Source organism: Electrophorus electricus, chromosome 15 (genome assembly GCF_041902795.1).
Source record: "Electrophorus electricus isolate QZ-2024a chromosome 15, ASM4190279v1, whole genome shotgun sequence".
NCBI lineage: Eukaryota > Metazoa > Chordata > Actinopteri > Gymnotiformes > Gymnotidae > Electrophorus > Electrophorus electricus.
Genome location: NC_137511.1, coordinates 26,432,501 through 26,456,281, shown reverse-complemented (window position 1 = coordinate 26,456,281; position 23,781 = coordinate 26,432,501). Strand labels below are relative to the sequence as shown.

The window sequence follows — 23,781 nt, the reverse complement described above, 5'->3', positions numbered from 1 at the left end:
TTGTGTGCGTTTCTGCCTGTGTGTTTGTGTGCATTTCTGCCTGTGTGTTTGTGTGCATTTCTGCCTGTGTGTTTGTGTGTGTGTTTGCCTGTGTTTGTGTGTGTGTTTGCCTGTGTGTTTGTGTGTCTGTCTGCCTGTGTGTTTGTGTGTGTGTCTGTCTGTGTGTTTGTGTGTGTGTCTGTCTGTGTGTTTGTGTGTGTCTGTCTGTCTGTGTGTTTGTGTGTGTGTCTGTCTGTCTGCCTGTGTTTGTGTCTGTCTGTTTGTGTCTGTCTGCCTGTGTGTGTGTGTCTGTGCGTTTCTGCCTGTGTGCGTGTGTGTCTGCCTGTGTGCGTGCGTGTGTGCGCGCGCGTGTGTGCGCGCGTCTGCTTGTGTGTGTGCGCGCGCGCGCGTCTGCCTGTGTGTGCGCGCGCGCGTCTGCCTGTGTGTGCGCGCGCGCGTCTGCCTGTGTGTTTGTGCGCGCGTCTGCCTGTGTGTGTGTGTGTCTGCCTGTGTGTGTGTCTGCCTGTGTGTGTCTGCCTGTGTGTGTCTGCCTGTGTTTGTGTCTGCCTGTGTGTGTGTGTGTGTGTGTCTGTGTGTGTGTGTCTGTCTGTTTGTGTGTGTGTGTCTGTCTGTTTGTGTGTGTGTCTGTCTGCCTGTGTGTGTGTCTGTGCGTTTCTGCCTGTGTGTTTGTGTGTGTCTGTGTGTGTGTGTCTGTGCGTTTCTGCCTGTGTGTGTGTGTGTCTGTGCGTTTCTGCCTGTGTGTTTGTGTGTGTCTGCCTGTGTGTGTGTGTGTGTGCCTGTGTGTGTGTGTGTGTGTGTCTGCCTGTGTGTTTGTGTGTGTGTGTCTGCCTGTGTGTTTGTGTGTGTCTGCCTGTGTGTTTGTGTGTGTGTGTCTGCCTGTGTGTTTGTGTGTGTGTCTGTCTGTTTGTGTGTGTGTGTCTGCCTGTGTGTGTGTGTGTCTGTGTGTGTGTGTCTGTCTGTTTGTGTGTGTGTGTCTGTCTGTTTGTGTGTGTGTCTGTCTGCCTGTGTGTGTGTCTGTGCGTTTCTGCCTGTGTGTTTGTGTGTGTCTGTGTGTGTGTGTCTGTGCGTTTCTGCCTGTGTGTGTGTGTGTCTGTGCGTTTCTGCCTGTGTGTTTGTGTGTGTCTGCCTGTGTGTGTGTGTGTGTGCCTGTGTGTGTGTGTGTGTGTCTGCCTGTGTGTTTGTGTGTGTGTGTCTGCCTGTGTGTTTGTGTGTGTGTGTCTGCCTGTGTGTTTGTGTGTGTGTGTCTGCCTGTGTGTTTGTGTGTGTGTCTGTCTGTTTGTGTGTGTGTGTCTGCCTGTGTGTGTGTGTGTGTGTGTCTGCCTGTGTGTGTGTGTGTGTGTGTGTGTGTGTGTGTGTGTGTGTCTGCCTGTGTGTGTGTCTGCCTGTGTGTGCGTGTGTCTGCCTGTGTGTGCGTGTGTCTGCCTGTGTGTGCGTGTGTCTGCCTGTGTGTGTGTGTGTCTGCCTGTGTGTGTGTGTGTGTCTGCCTGTGTGTGCGTGTGTGTGTGCCTGTGTGTGCGTGTGTGTGTGCCTGTGTGTGCGTGTCTGCCTGTGTGTGTGTTTGTGTGCGTGTCTGCCTGTGTGTGTGTTTGTGTGCGTGTCTGCCTGTGTGTGTGTTTGTGTGCGTGTCTGCCTGCCTGTGTGTTTGTGTGCGTTTCTGCCTGTGTGTTTGTGTGCGTTTCTGCCTGTGTGTTTGTGTGCGTTTCTGCCTGTGTGTTTGTGTGCGTTTCTGCCTGTGTGTTTGTGTGCGTTTCTGCCTGTGTGTTTGTGTGCGTTTCTGCCTGTGTGTCTGCCTGTGTGTTTGTGTGTGTGTCTGCCTGTGTGTTTGTGTGTGTGTCTGTCTGTCTGCCTGTGTGTGTGTGTGTCTGTCTGTTTGTGTGTGTGTGTGTCTGTCTGTTTGTGTGTGTGTGTCTGTCTGTTTGTGTGTGTGTGTGTGTGTCTGCCTGTGTGTGTGTGTGTGTCTGCCTGTGTGTGTGTGTGTGTGTGTGTCTGCCTGTGTGTGTGTGTGTGTGTGTGTCTGCCTGTGTGTGTGTGTGTCTGCCTGTGTGTGTGTGTGTGTGTCTGCCTGTGTGTGTGTGTGTGTCTGCCTGTGTGTGTGTGTCTGCCTGTGTGTGTGTGTTTGTGTGTGTGTCTGCCTGTGTGTGTGTGTTTGTGTGTGTGTCTGCCTGTGTGTGCGTGTGCCTGTGTGTGCGTGTGTGTGTGCCTGTGTGTGCGTGTGTGTGCGTGTCTGCCTGTGTGTGTGTTTGTGTGCGTGTCTGCCTGTGTGTGTGTTTGTGTGCGTGTCTGCCTGCCTGTGTGTTTGTGTGCGTGTCTGCCTGCCTGTGTGTTTGTGTGCGTGTCTGCCTGCCTGTGTGTTTGTGTGCGTTTCTGCCTGTGTGTTTGTGTGCGTTTCTGCCTGTGTGTCTGCCTGTGTGTTTGTGTGTGTGTGTGTGTCTGCCTGTGTGTGTGTGTGTGTCTGCCTGTGTGTGTGTGTGTGTGTGTGTCTGCCTGTGTGTGTGTGTGTCTGCCTGTGTGTCTGCCTGTGTGTGTGTGTGTCTGCCTGTGTGTGTGTGTGTGTCTGCCTGTGTGTGTGTGTGTGTCTGCCTGTGTGTGTGTGTGTCTGCCTGTGTGTGTGTGTGTCTGCCTGTGTGTGTGTGTTTGTGTGTGTTTCTGCCTGTGTGTTTGTGTGTCTGCCTGTGTGTGTGTGTTTGTGTGTGTTTCTGCCTGTGTGTTTGTGTGTCTGCCTGTGTGTGTGTGTTTGTGTGTTTTTCTGCCTGTGTGTTTGTGTGTCTGCCTGTGTCTGTCTGCGTTTGTGTGTGTGTGTCTGTGTCTATTTGTGTTTGTGTGTCTGTGTGTGCGTGTCTGCCTGTGTGCTTGTGTCTGTGTGCTTCTGCCTGTGTCTGTCTGCCTGTGGTTGTGTGTGTCTGCCTGTGTGCTTGTGTCTGTGTGCTTCTGCCTGTGTCTGTCTGCCTGTGGTTGTGTGTGTCTGCCTGTGTGCTTGTGTCTGTGTGCTTCTGCCTGTGTCTGTCTGCCTGTGGTTGTGTGTGTCTGCCTGTGGTTGTGTGTGTGTGTGTCCGCCTGTGTGTGTGTGTCTGTGTGTCTCCCTGTGTGTCTGTGTTTTTGTGTCTGCCTGCTTGTGTGTTTGTGTGTCTGCCTGTGTCTGTCTGCGTTTGTGTGTGTGTGTCTGTTTATGTCTATTTGTGTTTGTGTGTCTGTGTGTGCGTGTCTGCCTGTGTGCTTGTGTCTGTGTGCTTCTGCCTGTGTGTGTCTGCCTGTGGTTGTGTGTGTGTGTGTCTGCCTGTGTGCTTGTGTCTGTGTGCTTCTGCCTGTGTGTGTCTGCCTGTGGTTGTGTGTGTGTGTGTCTCCCTGTGTGTCGGTGTGTGTGTGTGTGTGTGTCTCCCTGTGTGTCTGTGTGTGTGTGTTTGTGTCTGTCTGCCTGTGTGTGTGTGTGTGTGTGTGTCTGCCTGTGTGTGTGTGTGTGTGTCTGCCTGTGTGTGTGTGTGTCTGCCTGTGTGTGTGTGTGTCTGCCTGTGTGTGTGTGTGTGTTTCTGCCTGTGTGTTTGTGTGTCTGCCTGTGTGTTTCTGCCTGTGTGTTTGTGTCTGCCTGTGTCTGTCTGCGTTTGTGTGTGTGTGTCTGTGTCTATTTGTGTTTGTGTGTCTGTGTGTGCGTGTCTGCCTGTGTGCTTGTGTCTGTGTGCTTCTGCCTGTGTCTGTCTGCCTGTGGTTGTGTGTGTCTGCCTGTGTGCTTGTGTCTGTGTGCTTCTGCCTGTGTCTGTCTGCCTGTGGTTGTGTGTGTCTGCCTGTGTGCTTGTGTCTGTGTGCTTCTGCCTGTGTCTGTCTGCCTGTGGTTGTGTGTGTCTGCCTGTGGTTGTGTGTGTGTGTGTCCGCCTGTGTGTGTGTGTCTGTGTGTCTCCCTGTGTGTCTGTGTTTTTGTGTCTGCCTGCTTGTGTGTTTGTGTGTCTGCCTGTGTCTGTCTGCGTTTGTGTGTGTGTGTCTGTTTATGTCTATTTGTGTTTGTGTGTCTGTGTGTGCGTGTCTGCCTGTGTGCTTGTGTCTGTGTGCTTCTGCCTGTGTGTGTCTGCCTGTGGTTGTGTGTGTGTGTGTCTGCCTGTGTGCTTGTGTCTGTGTGCTTCTGCCTGTGTGTGTCTGCCTGTGGTTGTGTGTGTGTGTGTCTCCCTGTGTGTCTGTGTGTGTGTGTGTGTGTCTCCCTGTGTGTCTGTGTGTGTGTGTTTGTGTCTGTCTGCCTGTGTGTGTGTGTGTGTGTGTCTGCCTGTGTGTGTGTGTGTGTGTCTGCCTGTGTGTGTGTGTGTCTGCCTGTGTGTGTGTGTGTCTGCCTGTGTGTGTGTGTGTGTTTCTGCCTGTGTGTTTGTGTGTCTGCCTGTGTGTGTGTGTTTGTGTGTGTTTCTGCCTGTGTGTTTGTGTGTCTGCCTGTGTCTGTCTGCGTTTGTGTGTGTGTGTCTGTTTGTGTCTATTTGTGTTTGTGTGTCTGTGTGTGCGTGTCTGCCTGTGTGCTTGTGTCTGTGTGCTTCTGCCTGTGGTTGTGTGTGTCTGCCTGTGTGCTTGTGTCTGTGTGCTTCTGCCTGTGGTTGTGTGTGTCTGCCTGTGGTTGTGTGTGTGTGTGTCCGCCTGTGTGTGTGTGTCTGTGTGTCTCCCTGTGTGTCTGTGTTTTTGTGTCTGCCTGCTTGTGTGTTTGTGTGTCTGCCTGTGTCTGTCTGCGTTTGTGTGTGTGTGTCTGTTTGTGTCTATTTGTGTTTGTGTGTCTGTGTGTGCGTGTCTGCCTGTGTGCTTCTGCCTGTGTGTCTGCCTGTGGTTGTGTGTGTCTGCCTGTATGCTTGTGTCTGTGTGCTTCTGCCTGTGTCTTTCTGCCTGTGGTTGTGTGTGTCTGCCTGTGGTTGTGTGTGTGTGTGTGTCTGTGTGTCTCCCTGTGTGTCTGTGTTTTTGTGTCTGCCTGCTTGTGTGTTTGTGTGTCTGCCTGTGTCTGTCTGCGTTTGTGTGTGTGTGTCTGTTTGTGTCTATTTGTGTTTGTGTGTCTGTGTGTGCGTGTCTGCCTGTGTGCTTGTGTCTGTGTGCTTCTGCCTGTGTGTGTCTCCCTGTGTGTCTGTGTGTGTGTGTGTGTTTGTGTCTGTCTGCCTGTGTGTGTGTGTGTTTGTGTCTGTCTGCCTGTGTGTGTGTGTTTGTGTCTGTCTGCCTGTGTGTGTGTGTTTGTGTCTGTCTGCCTGTGTGTGTGTGTTTGTGTCTGTCTGCCTGTGTGTGTGTGTTTGTGTCTGTGCGTTTCTGCCTGTGTTTGTGTGTGTGTGTGTCCGCCTGTGTGTTTGTGTGTGTGTGTGTCCGCCTGTGTGTGTGTGTGTCCGCCTGTGTGTGTGTGTGTCCGCCTGTGTGTGTGTGTGTCCGCCTGTGTGTGTGTGTGTCCGCCTGTGTGTCTGCCTGTGTGTGTGTGTCTGTCTGTCTGCCTGTGTGTGTGTGTCTGTCTGTCTGCCTGTGTGTGTGTGTGTGTGTCTGTGTGTTTGTGTGCGTCTGCCTGAGTGCTTGTGTCTGTCTGCCTGTGTGTTTGTTTGTGTCTGTCTGCCTGTGTGTGTGTGTGTCTGTGCGTTTCTGCCTGTGTGTTTGTGTGCGTCTGCCTGTGTGTTTGTGCCTGTGAGTTTGTGTTTGTCTGCCTGTGTATGTCTGCCTGTGTTTGTGTGTGTGTCTGTCTGTGGTTGTGTGTGTGTGTGTGTGTCTGCCTGTGGTTGTGTGTGTCCGCCTGTGTGTTTGTGTTTTTGTGTCTACCTGCTTGTGTGTTTGTGTGTGTGTCTGTCTGCGTTTGTGTGTGTGTGTGTGTGTCTGTCTGTGTCTATTTGTGTTTGTGTGTCTGTGTGTGCGTGTCTGTGTGTGCGTGTGTGTGTCTGCATGCACAATAATGTCTTTTCTGATTTAATGATGACTTTTGTTACCCAATTAATCAACATAAAATGGAAATGTGCTCCATAATTTCTACGACATTTAATTTAAGGGTCAAGATGTGATCCATTTTCCACAGACAGAGAGGGGGGGTGAATAACAGAGAAAGAGCGATAGAGAGTGAGGAGAGAGAGAGAGGGAGAGATAGACAGATAGAGGGATAGATAGACGGACACACGGATAGAGAGATAGACAGACAGACGGATAGAGACAGATAGACGGACAGACAGAAAGAGAGATAGACGGACAGACGGATAGAGACAGATAGACGGACAGACGGATAGAGAGCTAGACGGACAGACGGATAGAGAGCTAGACGGACAGACGGATAGAGACAGATAGATGGACAGACGGATAGAGAGCTAGACGGACAGACGGATAGAGAGCTAGACGGACAGACGGATAGAGACAGATAGATGGACAGACAAAGAGAGATAGACGGACAGACGGATAGACAGACAGACGGAAAGAGAGATAGACGGACAGACGGATAGAGACAGATAGACAGACAGACGGATAGAGAGATAGACGGATAGAGACAGATAGACAGATCGACGGACAGACGGAAAGAGAGATAAACGGACAGACGGATAGAGACAGATAGATGGACAGACGGATAGAGACAGATAGACAGACAGTCAGACAGATGGATAGAGACAGATAGACGGACAGACGGATAGAGACAGATAGACAGTTAGACGGACAGACGGATAGAGACAGATAGACGGACAGACGGATAGAGAGCTAGACGGATAGAGACAGATAGACAGATAGACGGACAGACGGACAGAGACAGATAGACAGTTAGACGGACAGACGGATAGAGACAGATAGACGGACAGACGGATAGAGAGCTAGACGGATAGAGACAGATAGACAGATAGACGGACAGACGGACAGAGACAGATAGACGGACAGACGGACAGAGACAGACAGGGGTCACAGTGTTTGGATAAGAGCTCCTTCTCTCTGCTCTGTCTTAACTGGATGTGTCAGGGTAAGCTGAACAACACCATCAACGTGCCAAAGTGTCGTTCAGTGAACCGCTACCACGAACGCAGGCCCCTTCTCCACCAGGAAACCGGCGAAACATTTTCAGGCAAAAATGGTGGGCAAGAATAAAATCCCAGACTGTGTCTCACAAACGAGCTTCCAAACAACACAAGACCATGACGAGTGGCGTGAGAGTACAGCACGCACACTGCAGGACGCCTCGCGAGTGCAGATGTGTGGTGGGTTACGCACAATTCAGCTCCAAAAGTAACACAGCAGGATAAATAAGAAGAGTGACGTCATTCAGTACCTTCGCAAAGCAGTTTGTCAAACCAACACTTATCGTTTTCTGTTTTAAAAGGTTTTAGAAATGCACCATACACAACTGTTGGTCACCTTTCAATTCTAAGTTTACTCGCTGAAACTACAAACACCTGCAAATTCATGGACTCACACAGCAGAATTTCAAGAGTCAAGCACAACATGTCTGACACATCGCATTACAGAGGAGGTGGAGGAGGTGCAGGGTGGAGGAGGTGATGGGTGGAGGAGGTGCAGGGTGGAGGAGGTGCAGGGTGGAGGAGGTGATGGGTGGAGGAGGTGCAGGGTGGAGGAGGTGATGGGTGTGGCGCTTACCCAGCAGCTCATACAGGGAGTTGAGGGTGGATCCCCAGGCTTCTCCGGCCTCTCGACCCGCCACGTCCGCAAAGTGGGCAGCACTACTGTAAACATGCAAGCGGTCGATACACTCCAGGACCAGAGTTATCATTCCCTGCGGGAAAACACACACACACACACACACAGACACACACACACACACACACAGACACACACACACACGCAGATACACACAGACACACACGCAGATACACACACACACACACACAGATACACACACACACACACAGATACACACACACACACGCACACACACGCACAGATACACGCACACACACGCACAGATACACGCACACACGCACAGATACACGCACAGATACACGCACAGATACACGCACACACACGCACACACACGCACAGATACACGCACACACACGCACAGATACACGCACACACACGCACAGATACACGCACACACACGCACAGATACACGCACACACACGCACAGATACACGCACAGATACACGCACACACACACACACCCCATTTTTGTTTATAAGTGCTTGGCTGTAATGCACTCCAGGGGTTCTGAACTGCAAGTCCATTGATTTCAATTGTCTTGGCAAACGTGTGTGAGCGAGCGTAATGAGTCGTGTTATAATAGCAGTGAGGACAAGCTAAAAAATGTGTCTCCATGTCTTTTACAGTCATAGCAGCTAAAGGAACTTAAGGAAAACGTAATGCAGAAGTATAAGCTCAGTCTCACATACACACACTCAAGCACAGATAAGGGCAGAACTCAGCAAGTGACTCATTCCTACCTGTAACATCTCTGTAGGATTATACAGGAAGGGTAAAACTCCCAGCTGAAGTAAACAGGTCTCCATTTACAGCATCTATCTGACACTTTTATCCAAAGTGACTTACAATCATGATTGAACACATCTTGAGTAATTGAGGGTTAAGGGTTGTGTTCAGGGACCCAACAGTGGAAACCTGCCAGTGGTGGGACTTGAACTGGTAACCTTCTGGCTACTGGTCCAGTACCTTCACCACTGAGCTACCAGCACAGCTACAAACCTCTTCCTGAAAAAGGTTCTGTCGGTTCTTCAGGGCTCGGAGACGGTTCTGTTTGTCCTCGTGTTCTAGGTGTTCGTCGGGTGGATGGAAGTAGCCAATCAGATCCTGCAGACTCAGGCTGACTGATTCGATTGGTAGATCGAACATCGAGGTCTTTCCCTTCTTGCTGAGAGTGTCCAGACCCCTGGGGGGGAGAGAGAGAGAGAGAGAGAGAGAGAGAGACTAGCTCTGAATAACATGTGATTTACTATATTTACTGTATTTAACAGAGCAGAGCATAACAGAGAGGCGGAGCATGATGATGCTGAGAGGCGGGGCATGTCGATGCGTTTAAATCTCGTCTTTCCAAGATAAATGAAAATGTCAAACATTTGCATAGTTATGTAGAACTCCTCACCTAGCTAAGTCATTAAACAGTTTGTGTGTGTGTGCGTGTGTGCGCGTATGTGTGATTGTGTGTGTGTGTGCGCGTATGTGCGCATGTATATGTGTGTGTGCGCGTATGTGTATGTGCGCATGTATATGTTTGTGTGTGTGTGTGTGTGTGCGCGCGTATGTGTATGTGCGCATGTATGTGTGTGTGTGCGCGTATGTGTATGTGTGCATGTGTGTGTGCGCGTATCTGTATGTGTGCATGTATATGTATGTGTGTGTGTGTGTGTGTGTGTGCGTGTATACGTATGTGTCTGTGTGTGTGTGTGTGTGTGTGTGTGTGTGTATGTGTGCATGTATATGTATGTGTGTGTATGTATGCGTGTATATGTATGTATATGTGTGTGTGTGTGCGTATGTGTGTATGTGCGTATGTGTATGTATGTGTGTGTGCGCGTATGTGTATGTATGTGTGTGTGTGTGTGCATGTGTGTGTGTGCATGTGTGTGTGTGCGCGTATGTGTATGTGCGCATGTATATGTTTGTGTGTGTGTGTGTGTGTGTGTGTGTAGGTGTGTGTGATTGTGTGTTTGTGTGTGCGTATGTGTATGTGCGCATGTATATGTTTGTGTGTGTGTGTGTGTGTGTGTGCATATCTGTATGTGTGCATGTATATGTATGTGTGCACATATATGTATGTGTGTGTGTGTGTGCATGTATATGTATGTGTGTGTGCGCGCATATGTGTGTGCGTATGTGTGCATGTGTGTGTGTGCGTATGTGTATGTATGTGTGTGTGCGTATGTGTATGTATGTGTGTGTGCGTATGTGTGTATGCAGGTATGTGTATGTATGTGTGTATGTGTGCATGTATATGTATGTGTGTGTGTGTGTGTGCGCTACCTGATGAAGCGGTTAAACAGGAAGACTGTGCTCCGGATGACCCTGGCAGTGCGAGATTCTTCGTGTTGGGAGCGAGAGAGTGTCAGACCGTCATCCATGTGACCCTCGTGATGCATTATAGCCTGAACACAGAGCAGCGTGTGAGGTCTGCACACACACACACACACACACACACACACACACACACACACACAGGCATGCACAGGCACACAAATGCACGAGCATCCAATGTCCTTTACGTTATACACTTTCATACTAACACTCGCAAAGACATAGTACTGTATGTGTAATATTAACACCCAATCTCTGACCTGTTAACACACACTGTTGTGTGACCTTAGGCACTGTGGCTCACGGGGGTAGCAGCACAAGAATAAAGCGTGTTAGTGGTTGATATCTTCCTAATGACACTGCCTCTGTAAATCTGTCCTAAGCTGTTACAGTAATAATGTTGTCAGGAAGGTCATGTCTGCGTGTGCCAACGCCTGACAACACTCTCTCTCCTCCAAACCAGCGCTAACGACAACCTGAAGCTCACCTCAGCAGGAGCTAATGTCAGCGGGGACAAACATCGACAGAAACAACACCCCATGTTCACATGTTTGGAAGACTTGAAACAGCCAACAGCATGGAGAACTCAGGTGGGAATCCGGAATCAGTCATTTCCGAGCGATTCTCTTAGGGAACGCTGGAGAGCCCCGCCTAACGCGCTCAGCTCAGGTGGTTTCAGTGTGGCATTACGCCGCAGGCGAAGCCTGATTGGACGCACCTTCCTCTGGACCCCGCCCATGCGAGCACACTTGGTGTCCACTGATTGGTAGGTGAGCCAGAGCCCGGTGCCCACGTGCTGGATGTAGCAGACCGAGTCGCCGTATTTGATGTCAGGGATCCCCATACCATCCATCTCCTTCCTCAGGCCAAAGTCCAGTTTCTCCTGTGGTCACCGCAGAGCGAGAGGCTGGGGTTAGTCAGGAGGACACATGATAGTAAATATACAGTGTTGTGCACTGGGCTCAGTCCAGACCCAGGTATTCACCCATCACAGTCCTTCTTAGTTGGGCTACAGGGTGCACACGCTTCCTACGCACCCACATCACAATTAGTGAGTCACTCATGTGACACTTAACGTATTCTTGTCCAGTGTTGGCATGTGGTGGCAGGCTGGAGGTAGTCCAGACATTCAGGCTGATCTGAGACCAGCCACACACAGCACACGGCGGCACTCGCATTCTCACTGGCTGATCTGAGACCAGCCACACACAGCACACGGCGGCACTCGCATTCTCACTGACTGATCTGGACTGATGGAGAAGTGCCATGAGATGCCCATGGAACTACACCTCCCAGAATGCCTCAAGCGCACACCCCAGAGGGAGCTGAGCCTCTCTAGTGCTCACACCTCTGACTCTCTCTCTCACACACACACACACACACACACACACACACACACACGTTTTACTACTAATCCTCTCAGTTTCTCACTATTTTTTCTTTCCTTCCCACAGGCTCTACCATGTTCTCATTCACCATTTCTCACCTTTTTACCCTCCCTCTCTCTCTCTCTCTCTCTCTCTCTCTCTCTCTCTCCCCACTGACGTGAGAACTACTCTCCTTAAAGGAACTCATGACCACGTTGCACCGGTGTGCGGTAAGGTGGCGAGCTCGGACAGGCCTGACCTTCGAGGAGCGGAAGCAGAAGGCTGTAGACTTCACATCTGCCTTCTCCTTGTCCATAAGAACGAGTCCTTTGTCATCCAGCAGGCTCAGGTACTTCCCAGTGGTCACATGACGTAGACGGAACGGCTGACCCCAGCGAGTATGGCTGCCGCTCCAGCTGTGGAAATCACACTGCATCAGTACCGGGGTGTGGGCCTCACCCATATCACCTTAACTGGTATCTCCGTCACCTTCTGACAATATCCTGAGACTATATATATGGTTTTTTAATCCATAAATTAAGATTTGATCTTCACCGCCATCTTCTTTGGCTTGTGAGTGGTCTAGCAACTTGCATTCCTCAATGAAGGAACTGAGGAAGAGGTCCTTGTTAATAATATATGGATAAACACCTCAATGAAGGAACTGAGGAAGAGGTCATTGTTAATAATATATGGATAAACACCTCAATGAAGGAACTGAGGAAGAGGTCATTGTTAATAATATATGGATAAACACCTCAATGAAGGAACTGAGGAAGAGGTCATTGTTAATAATATATGGATAAACACCTCAATGAAGGAACTGAGGAAGAAGTCCTTGTTAATAATATATGGATAAACACCTCAATGAAGGAACTGAGGAAGAGGTCCTTGTTAATAATATATGGATAAACACCTCAATGAAGGAACTGAGGAAGAGGTCCTTGTTAATAATATATGGATAAACACCTCAATGAAATGACTGAGGAAGAGGTCCTTGTTAATAATATATGGATAAACACCTCAATGAAGGAACTGAGGAAGAGGTCCTTGTTAATAATATATGGATAAACACCTCAATGAAGGAACTGAGGAAGAGGTCATTGTTAATAATATATGGATAAACACCTCAATGAAGGAACTGAGGAAGAGGTCCTTGTTAATAATATATGGATAAACACCTCAATGAAGGAACTGAGGAAGAGGTCCTTGTTAATAATATATGGATAAACACCTCAATGAAGGAACTGAGGAAGAGGTCCTTGTTAATAATATATGGATAAACACCTCAATGAAGGAACTGAGGAAGAGGTCCTTGTTAATAATATATGGATAAACACCTCAATGAAGGAACTGAGGAAGAGGTCCTTGTTAATAATATATGGATAAACACCTCAATGAAGGAACTGAGGAAGAGGTCCTTGTTAATAATATATGGATAAACACCTCAATGAAGGAACTGAGGAAGAAGTCCTTGTTAATAATATATGGATAAACACCTCAATGAAGGAACTGAGGAAGAGGTCCTTGTTAATAATATATGGATAAACACCTCAATGAAGGAACTGAGGAAGAGGTCCTTGTTAATAATATATGGATAAACACAGATTTAAAAATCTGCGTTCGAACGTAATTTATTAAGAAAAATAATGAAGGATTCACACAAAGTCAAGGTGCACTTGAATTTGCAGCTGTGGCAAAATCTGGCTGCAATTCCAAAAGGTCACCTCCATGACCTGAAAAGTCACCTCCACCACCTGAAAAGTCACCTCCACCACCTGAAAAGTCACCTCCATGACCTGAAAAGTCACCCCACCACCTGAAAAGTCACCTCCATGACCTGAAAAGTCACCTCCACCACCCGAAAAGTCACCCCACCACCTGAAAAGTCACCTCCATGACCTGAAAAGTCACCCCACCACCTGAAAAGTCACCTCCATGACCTGAAAAGTCACCCCACCACCTGAAAAGTCACCTCCATGACCTGAAATGTCACCCCACCACCTGGAAGCAGGGGCAGTTCTGCCTTTGGTTATTTTTTGAGCAAACTGCCCCGTGCAGTGTCATTAGACTCATTGTGGATGTGCAAATTAGAAGGTTTACACTTCTCAGGCTGCGAGGTTTCTCTCCAGACAAAATACTGCATGACAGCAGCAAAGAGCAGGCCTTGGCGGGCCCGCACCACCCCCGGGGCCTCCGCCCGCACCCCCCCAGGGCCTCCGCCCGCACCACCCCCGGGGCCTCCACCCCAGTGGGCCAGCACGTGCAGGGCCGGCGCGGGACGTGTATGGGGTGAGACGAGACGTGAGAAGTCACCGAGCCACTCCTGAATGACGTCAGTGAGTGGCACTGAAACCTGAGACGACGAGGTTTTCTGATGATCTGAGACATGCTGAGACATGATGAGACATGCTGAGACATTATACTTACGCGACTCTGAGTGTCTCCAGCCTCCAGAGGGAGCGGGCATGGGTGGACACAGCACCTCCTTCATAGTGCACTGACCTGGAGGAAAGACAAAAGGGGACAGGTAGAGGATGAGAGAGAGACCGTACATCACAGGGGATATGAGAGGGAGAGACTGTACATTACAGGGGATGAGAGAGAGACTGTACATCACAGGGGATATGAGAGAGAGACTGTACATTACAGGGGATGAGAGAGAGACCGTACATCACAGGGGATATGAGAGAGAGAGACTGTACATCACAGGGGATATGAGAGAGAGACTGTACATCACAGAGGATGAGAGAGAGACTGTACATTACAGGGGATGAGAGAGAGACTGTACATTACAGGGGATGAGAGAGAGACTGTACATCACAGGGGATATGAGAGAGAGACTGTACATCACAGGGGATATGAGAGAGAGACTGTACATCACAGGGGATGAGAGAGACTGTACATCACAGGGGATATGAGAGAGAGACTGTACATCACAGGAGATATGAGAGAGAGACTGTACATTACAGGGGATGAGAGAGACTGTACATTATAGGGGGATGAGAGAGAGACTGTACATCACAGGAGATATGAGAGAGACTGTACATCATGGGGAATATGAGAGAGAGACTGTACATCACAGGAGATATGAGAGAGAGACTGTACATTACAGGGGATGAGAGAGACTGTACATTATAGGGGGATGAGAGAGAGACTGTACATCACAGGAGATATGAGAGAGACTGTACATCATGGGGAATATGAGAGAGAGACTGTACATCACAGGAGATATGAGAGAGAGACTGTACATTACAGGGGATGAGAGAGACTACATTATAGGGGGATGAGAGAGAGACTGTACATCACAGGAGATATGAGAGAGAGACTGTACATTACAGGGGATGAGAGAGACTGTACATTACAGGGGGATGAGAGAGAGAGACTGTACATCACAGGGGATATGAGAGAGAGACTGTACATTACAGGGGATGAGAGAGAGACTGTACATCACAGGGGATATGAGAGAGAGACTGTACATTACAGGGGATGAGAGAGAGACTGTACATTACAGGAGATATGAGAGAGAGACTGTACATTACAGGGGATGAGACAGACTGTACATTACAGGGGGATGAGAGAGAGACTGTACATTACAGGGGGATGAGAGAGACTGTACATTACAGGGGGATGAGAGAGACTGTACATTACAGGGGGATGAGAGAGACTGTACATTACAGGGGATGAGAGAGAGACTGTACATTACAGGGGATGAGAGAGAGACTGTACATCACAGGGGATATGAGAGAGAGACTGTACATCACAGGGGATATGAGAGAGAGACTGTACATTACAGGGGATGAGAGAGAGACTGTACATTACAGGGGATGAGAGAGAGACTGTACATCACAGGGGATATGAGAGAGAGACTGTACATTACAGGGGATGAGAGAGAGACTGTACATTACAGGGGATATGAGAGAGAGACTGTACATTACAGGGGATGAGAGAGAGACTGTACATCACAGGGGATGAGAGAGAGACTGTACATCACAGGGGATATGAGAGAGAGACTGTACATTACAGGGGATATGAGAGAGAGACTGTACATTACAGGGGATGAGAGAGAGACTGTACATCACAGGGGATATGAGAGAGAGACTGTACATTACAGGGGATGAGAGAGAGACTGTACATTACAAGGGGATGAGAGAGAGACTGTACATTACAAGGGGATGAGAGAGAGACTGTACATCACAGGGGATATGAGAGAGAGATTGTACATTACAGGGGGATGAGAGAGAGACTGTACATCACAGGGGGATGAGAGAGAGACTGTACATTACAGGGGGATGAGAGAGACTGTACATTACAGGGGGATGAGAGAGAGACTGTACATTACAGGGGATGAGAGAGAGAGACTGTACATCACAGGGGATGAGAGAGACTGTACATCACGGGGAATATGAGAGAGAGACTGTACATCACAGGAGATATGAGAGAGAGACTGTACATTACAGGGGATGAGAGAGACTGTACATCACAGGGGGATGAGAGAGAGACTGTACATCACAGGGGATGAGAGAGAGACTGTACATTACAAGGGGATGAGAGAGAGACTGTACATTACAAGGGGATGAGAGAGAGACTGTACATCACAGGGGATATGAGAGAGAGATTCTACATTACAGGGGGATGAGAGAGAGACTGTACATCACAGGGGGATGAGAGAGAGACTGTACATTACAGGGGGATGAGAGAGACTGTACATTACAGGGGGATGAGAGAGAGACTGTACATCACAGGGGATATGAGAGAGAGACTCAGAACTGAAGCAATCAGAGGACAGTAGTGACAGAGAGTGGGTGTCCTTTTGAGAGGAGCTTTAGGCTGTACCTCAACAAGACCTTTACCACTGGACACACACACACACACACACACACACACACACTCACACACACTCACACACACACACACACACACACTCACACACACACACACTCACACACACACACACACACACACACACAGCTACACCCCTAAATCCACAGCTACAAATCCACATGCACCAGCATACATCCACAAAAAGATCCACATCCACACAGAAAGACAGGAATACACATATACACCCACACAGGCACGTGGAGATAAGAATACACACACACACACACACACACACACAGAACACTTTGAAAAGAAGCTTCCCCACACAATGGCTGTTTACACATCACTTGCAGGTTACATAAACCTGTGAAAAAAGAGCCAGAGAGAGGAGAGGAGAGAGGAGAGGAGAGAGGAGAGGAGAGGAGAGGAGAGGAGAGGGGAGAGAGGAGGAGAGGAGATGAGAGAGGAGAGGAGAGAGGAGAGGAGAGGAGAGGAGAGAGGAGAGAGGAGAGGAGAGGAGAGAGGAGAGAGGAGAGGAGAGGAGAGGAGAGGAGAGAGGAGAGAGGAGAGGAGAGGAGAGGGGAGGAGGAGAGAGGAGAGGAGAGGAGAGGAGAGAGGAGAGAGGAGAGGAGAGGGGAGGAGGAGAGAGGAGAGGAGAGGAGAGGGGAGGAGGAGAGAGGAGAGGAGGAGAGGGCATGACAGTGAACCACTCTCCTTCTGCTCTCCAGGCATGGCAGCGTGGACACCAAGCGGGCCGACCCGCAAAGCTCAGTCACGTCAGAGACAAACACACGGGTCTGGACACCAGCGCTGACCCGCGACAGCGCATAACGGGTCTGGACACCAGCGCTGACCCGCGACAGCGCATAACGGGTCTGGACACCAGCGCTGACCCGCGACAGCGCATAACGCTGTCGACCTCTGCCGTGATGCATTATGGGACTTGTATGCAGCAGGTGGTACGTTATCTGTTTCATCTCACTCTGTTTGATACTTTTCAGAATTAATGATGGAGAATTAAATTAAAATCCTAAAATCTAGACAAAGTACATTTTTACAGTGCAACTGTGTGTGTGTGTGTGTGTCTACTGCCTGCTGAGATACCCAGATTCCTTATTTATAATCCACACAGCGAGAGTTGCCTGCCGTCGCGATGGAGAGACAAATCAGGTTGAACAGCTCTGGCAGACAACACTGCGGCGTGAGAACCTTCCAGGCCAGAACGTGACAGAGCTGTGCCGGAGCTCTGTGCAGCTGTCAGCCACAGGTTGTGTGTAGCATCCTGTTCACATACCCACAGCTTCCATATTCAAAGACCAGCACTGACATCTCACGCAGACGTCTCGTAGAACAGATCGGAGGGCAGAGATATCGGGGTCAGCACGTGTCATGTTTGGTGTCTTTAGAGACAGCAGGCAGGCCCAGTGGACTAAAATTGGACTGGGATTACTACAGCTAGCGAAGAGACCGCGCTTCTGTACGAGGAGCCGAGAACAACACAACACCCAGCCTGCCCACACACCGCCTGCCTGATGAAGCAGAGGAGAGGCTGCACAGCCAATGGGAGAGGCTGCCAGTGATCCACTCTCAGACACAGCCAATGGGAGAGGCTGCCAGTGATCCACTCTCAGGCACAGCCAATGGGAGAGGCTGCCGGTGACCCAATCCCAGACACAGCCAATGGGAGAGGCTGCCAGTGATCCACTCTCAGACACAGCCAATGGGAGAGGCTGCCGGTGACCCAATCCCAGACACAGCCAATGGGAGAGGCTGCTGGTGATCCACTCTCAGACACAGCCAATGGGAGAGGCTGCCGGTGACCCAATCCCAGACACAGCCAATGGGAGAGGCTGCTGGTGATCCACTCTCAGACACAGCCAATGGGAGAGGCTGCCGGTGACCCAATCCCAGACACAGCCAATGGGAGAGGCTGCCAGTGATCCACTCTCAGGCACAGCCAATGGGAGAGGCTGCCAGTGATCCACTCTCAGACACAGCCAATGGGAGAGGCTGCTGGTGACCCAATCCCAGACACAGCCAATGGGAGAGGCTGCTGGTGATCCACTCTCAGACACAGCCAATGGGAGAGGCTGCCGGTGACCCAATCCCAGACACAGCCAATGGGAGAGGCTGCTGGTGATCCACTCTCAGACACAGCCAATGGGAGAGGCTGCCGGTGACCCAATCCCAGACACAGCCAATGGGAGAGGCTGCTGGTGATCCACTCTCAGACACAGCCAATGGGAGAGGCTGCCGGTGACCCAATCCCAGACACAGCCAATGGGAGAGGCTGCTGGTGATCCACTCTCAGACACAGCCAATGGGAGAGGCTGCCGGTGACCCAATCCCAGACACAGCCAATGGGAGAGGCTGCTGGTGACCCAATCCCAGACACAGCCAATGGGAGAGGCTGCCAGTGTCACTAGGAGACTTTGACCAGGATTGTGCTGAATTTCTGCCACACAAGCATATAAACACACACACACACACACACACACACACACACACACTTGCACGGGCACCAGAGCATGCACACACATGCACCAAATCCAAATACACATAATTTGAACATACAAATAACAGAAAATCTTTCTATACTTTTAATGCAAATATCGTGCCTAAACACCAACTATCACCACACAGACCTAACTGACAGGATCAGGCTGTCTGCACCTGAAGGTTCCTGAGACATCAGGACACTGGCCAGCATACACTTACATTTCCCACACTGAGCTGACTGAACACAACTTGAGTAACTGAGGGTTGAGGGTCTTGTTCAGGGACCCAACAGTGGAAACCTGCCAGTGGTGGGTCTTGAACCAGCAACCTTTGGGTTACTGGTCCAGTACCTTCACCACTGAGCCAAAAATGAGTGTGACCAGCTGGTCAGCTGGTGAGTGTGACCAGGAGAAGTAATTTAGGACTACCCCTGGAGGCCCCGCGGTTGAGCTTGTCGAGGCGCTACTGACCTGCGTTGCTCCTCGCTGTGTTCTCCTGACTGAACCGTCAGACACTCGTCCATGTGACCATGCAACAGCCGCAAGACATCTCCACCAATCAGGAAGCCTGCGGCACGGATCAGGAAGAAAGTTTGATGAATGTGGAGGAGGATTTAATTTCATTTGTTACTTAATTCTGAATAAATGGATGAAACTGAGTAATCTGATAATCTGATAAACTGAGCAATCATGTGTGAGTAGATCATCATCAGAATGTGTCTAACAGGAGTGTTAATTCTGGCATTCTGGGATTGTTCTCAATTCAGTATATTCATGAGAGAGAGAGAGAGAGAGAGAGAGAGAGAGAAAGTGTTTATGTGCATGTGCGTATGCATGTGTGTGTGTGAATGCATGCGTGTGTGTCTCTGTGTGTGTGTGTGTGTGTGTGTGTGTGGATGTGCGTGTGTGTGCGCGTTTCACTGATTTCACCCTAAATGGCCTCCATACATCCCCACCCCCCTTACACACACTCACACACACACACACACACTCACACACACACACACACCCTCACACACACTCACACACACACACTCACACACACACACTCACACACACACACTCACCCTCACACACACACTCACCCTCACACACACACACTCACCCTGAGCAACCTCGCTCCCAGAGCAGATTGGTGCGACACTCCACAGTGTTTGCTGGAAGGCTGCATCCACGTGCAGACTCCCATTACCATATGACAAGTGCTAGAGAGAGAGAGGGAGAGAGAGAGAGGGAGAGAGAGAGAGAGAGAGAGAGAGAGAGAGATGATCAAAATACAACAGACACAGTAATACACCTCTTTCATCTCTTAACTGTTTCTCTCCATCAAATAGAATAAACAGTACACAAAGATGAGTGTCACTTCAGACTTAACCATGGCTGGTGTACGAGAATATTCTGCTAAAATAGTGCAAGCTGATCCAAAGCCTGATTCCAGTCTCGACTGGTTTCTATGAGAGAACGTGCCCCAGAACACCCCCCCACACACACACACACACAAACAGTTAAATGTCAAACGTTTTTCTTAAATCATAGCACGTGCTGTATGGGAGGGTCAAATCCATGGCTCTTACCAACATGTTGGAAGCCTGTCTAAACGTGTGCTGTATCGCGTGGAATTTCCCTGTGCATGAGATTTGCTGTATAAATGCACGTGTCTGTGGTGAAGTCTTTGGGTTTATCTCAGAGTGCAGAGCAGGAGCGCTACGTGGAACCGAGCATTTGCTCTGAGCATGCTCACTCAGTCGTTCCTCCCAGAGCCGTGACCTCACGGCGTTCCTGACGGGAGATCTGTTTGACTGATGTGCACAGAAGCTGCGTGGTGACGCTTGTGAGTGAGTCCACGTTGTAACATGGACTAGGAGGCCAGTGTGGATCAGAAACGTCCCCAGCTCAGCACACTACAGTGCTGTGAAAGGATCAGCTCGTCTTTTAAATAATTAAAACATTTCATACAGTCTAGAACACGAGGGTCCCCAGACTCTACAATATGCACGCTTTCTCCTACAGGAACTCACCAGGTACCGTTCCGAGGACACGCTGACCAGAATGAGGTCATCACCAACACGAACTTTCTCACCTTCTGATCTCTGTTTGGAAGCAGGGTGTATAGTCCACCAACAGGCTTCGCCTAGGAGCACACACACACACACACACACACACACACACACAAACGCGCGCGCGCGAGAACAGTCAAAAGAAGAACATGTTTGTGACTCTAAAACTTAAACACACACACACACACACAGCAAGCTTATGTGAACTAGATGACAAGTGAAAGCAGTCATCATAAAGACACCAAAACAACACCACCGCCCAACAGCCAAGACCACACACTGTACCCAACACCACCCAAAAGCCAAGACCACACACTATACCCAACACACCACACACTATACCCAACACCACCCAACAGCCAAGACCACACACTATACCCAACACACCACACACTATACCCAACACCACCCAACAGCCAAGACCACACACTATACCCAAGAACACCCAACACCACACACTATACCCAACACCACCCAACACCATACACTATGGCCAGCACCACTCACTATACCCAACACCACCCAACAGCCAACATCACACAGTAAACCCAACACCATCCAATACCCAACACCACACACTACAGCAAACACCACACACTATACCCAACACCACTCACTTACCTGTAGTTTCCTCCTGAAGTCCCACGTCAAACGCGAGTTTATCTGTCGAAGACCGAGAAGTGGCCAGACAGCAGAGGTACTGCACAGGAGAAAAGGTGAATGTAAAGCAGCTCCGCCCTCACCCCTGGCCACGCCCTCCGGTGTCTGCCACGCCCATGTTTACCTCAGCTACACACTGCAGCTCATTAGTGAAATATCAAGCCCTTTAGGAGACGAATCAGGACCAGGAGGGCCGGACCAAAGGATCCTTAGATTAGACAGAAAGCTAGAACTGTCAAAAGAGATTACAAGCCTCTCTCTCTCTCTCTCACACACACACACACACACACACACACACACACACACACACACACACACACTCCTCTCACCATTCCACTGTAGGAGTGCCGGAGTAAAACTGCATGGCCGTAGAGAAGAGTGCGATGACCTCCTCCCTGTGCAGTCTACAACAGAGAACACACACACACACACACACACATAAAGGGTTACACAAAGCGTTCCATGTGGACTTCCATTCTCTTTATCTAATACACACACACACACACACACACACACACACACACCATTCGAAGCGAGCAGGCTCAGGCTGACTTGGTAACAGTTATTACACACAAACGCATCTCAAACAATCTGCAGCTGCTGCGTTTGTCTGGTATAGTGTGTGTTAAAACACACACACGAGCACACACGAGCACACATGGGCACACCTACATGCACAAACACAGGCCCATACACACATACACCCACGCGCACACGCACACACCCACATACACCCGCGCGCACACGCACACACGCACCTGCACACACACACGAACACATGCCAAACATTATATTGGTAAATGCCTGATTAATAACACTAAGACTTTCATCTAAAACTAGTTTTGTCATTATTGATTACAAATGTAGGTACCATTAAAACACATGTAACTATTCCTGCAAATGCATTGTCATTAACAAACAATTTATGTTTTTTACCAATCATATTGTTTTTACACAATTCAACAGCAAACAAAGACAAAAATGTCCTATAAAAAAACAAACTGGACACACGGACAGGACTGGACACACACAGACAGGACTGGACACACAGACAGGACTGGACACACAGAGAGGACTGGACACACACAGACAGGACTGGACACACACGGACAGGACTGGACACACACGGACAGGACTGGACACACAGACAGGACCAAATCTGTCTGTGTGCTGACAACCTTAAACTGGTTAGACATCAAGTCAGTAATGACCCAGATAAAGTCTTTGTGTGTGTGTGTGTGTGTGTGTGTGTGTGTGTGTGTGTGTGTGAGTGTGTTTGAGAGTGTGTGTGTGAATGTGTGTGAGTGTGTATATGTGTGAGAGTGTGTGAGTGTGTGTGTGTGAGTGTGAGTGTGTGTGTGTGTTTGAGAGTGTGTGTGAATGTGTGTGAGTGTGTATATGTGTGAGAGTGTGTGAGTGTGTATATGTGTGAGAGTGTGTGAGTGTGTATATGTGTGAGAGTGTGTGAGTGTGTATATGTGTGAGAGTGTGTGAGTGTGTGTGTGTGTGACTGTGTGATAGTGTGTGTGAGAGAGAGTGTGTGTGTGTGTGTGCGCGCGCGCATGTGAGAGTGTGTGTGTGTGTGTGTGCGCACGCATGTGTGTGTGTGTGTGTTTGTGTGTGAGAGTGTATGTGTGTGTCTATATGTGTGTGTGTCTGTCTATGTGTGTGTGTGTGTGTGTGTGTGTGTGTGTGTGTGTGTGTGTGTGTGAGAGAGTAGAATATTCCATCTGCCACTTTGTCTGTTTCTTGCTCCTTTTTTGGAATCCTCGTGAACAAAACCTTCATTTCAAAGCCAATAAAGTAAAGCCAATCTAAGAAAACCATTCAGTTGACATCACCAAAAGAGGCTCCTGATTGGAGAAGTCAGCTGTCAATAACTGTGATGTAAGTGACATGAAACATGAGATCAATGTAAAGCTTTCATAATCTATCAAAGAAAATGAAAATTAAAGAAGTGGTGATCACACACACACACACACACACACACACACACACACACACACACACAATCTTACCTTCATCATGAATTTCTGCATGGCATGGAAAAACAAAACAATACTGTTAACAACAGAAACAAGAAAATTGCTCAAAAAAACAGTAAATGACCTTTAAAAACATAAATGAAGAAGCCAAATGAGTTCTAATCTCAACAATCGCTAATCTAAACGAGTTCTTTAGTCTAAACAAGCCCTCTAATCTAAACAATCTTTAAACTAAACAAGGCCTCTAATCTAAACAAGCACTAATCTAAACCAGCTCTTTAATCTAAACAAGCCCTCTAATCTAAACAAGCTCTAAACTAAACAAGCTCTTTAGTCTAAACAAGCCCTCTAATCTAAACAAGCTCTAAACTAAACGAGCCCTAATCTAAATGAGCTCTTTAGTCTAAACAAGTCCTCTAATCTAAACAAGCTCTAAACTAAACGAGGCCTCTAGACTAAA

General features: G+C 49.0%; 1 protein-coding gene across 7 annotated transcripts in view; it reads right to left on the bottom strand.

Moving 5' to 3' along the window:
- ryr2a (ryanodine receptor 2a (cardiac)) overlaps positions 1-23,781 on the bottom strand; it is a 191,129-nt gene that overhangs the window by 116,671 nt on the left and 50,677 nt on the right. For 5 of the 7 annotated variants that reach the window (XR_014117195.1, XR_014117196.1, XM_035533858.2 and 2 more), the window contains exons 4-15: positions 23,355-23,369; positions 21,666-21,740; positions 21,298-21,376; positions 20,638-20,750; positions 19,725-19,824; positions 19,091-19,187; positions 13,728-13,802; positions 11,557-11,713; positions 10,649-10,813; positions 9,880-10,001; positions 8,605-8,788; positions 7,543-7,678 (exon numbers count right to left, since the gene is read on the bottom strand). Coding sequence is in view for 5 of the 7 variants with exons in the window: in XM_035533858.2 (XP_035389751.2) it covers positions 7,543-7,678; positions 8,605-8,788; positions 9,880-10,001; positions 10,649-10,813; positions 11,557-11,713; positions 13,728-13,802; positions 19,091-19,187; positions 19,725-19,824; positions 20,638-20,750; positions 21,298-21,376; positions 21,666-21,740; positions 23,355-23,369 (1,318 nt within the window). In the remaining 2 variants the exon portion in view is untranslated. The remainder of the gene's footprint in view (positions 1-7,542; positions 7,679-8,604; positions 8,789-9,879; positions 10,002-10,648; positions 10,814-11,556; positions 11,714-13,727; positions 13,803-19,090; positions 19,188-19,724; positions 19,825-20,637; positions 20,751-21,297; positions 21,377-21,665; positions 21,741-23,354; positions 23,370-23,781) is intronic. The other 2 variants (XM_035533859.2, XM_035533861.2) reach the window with 1 other exon arrangement.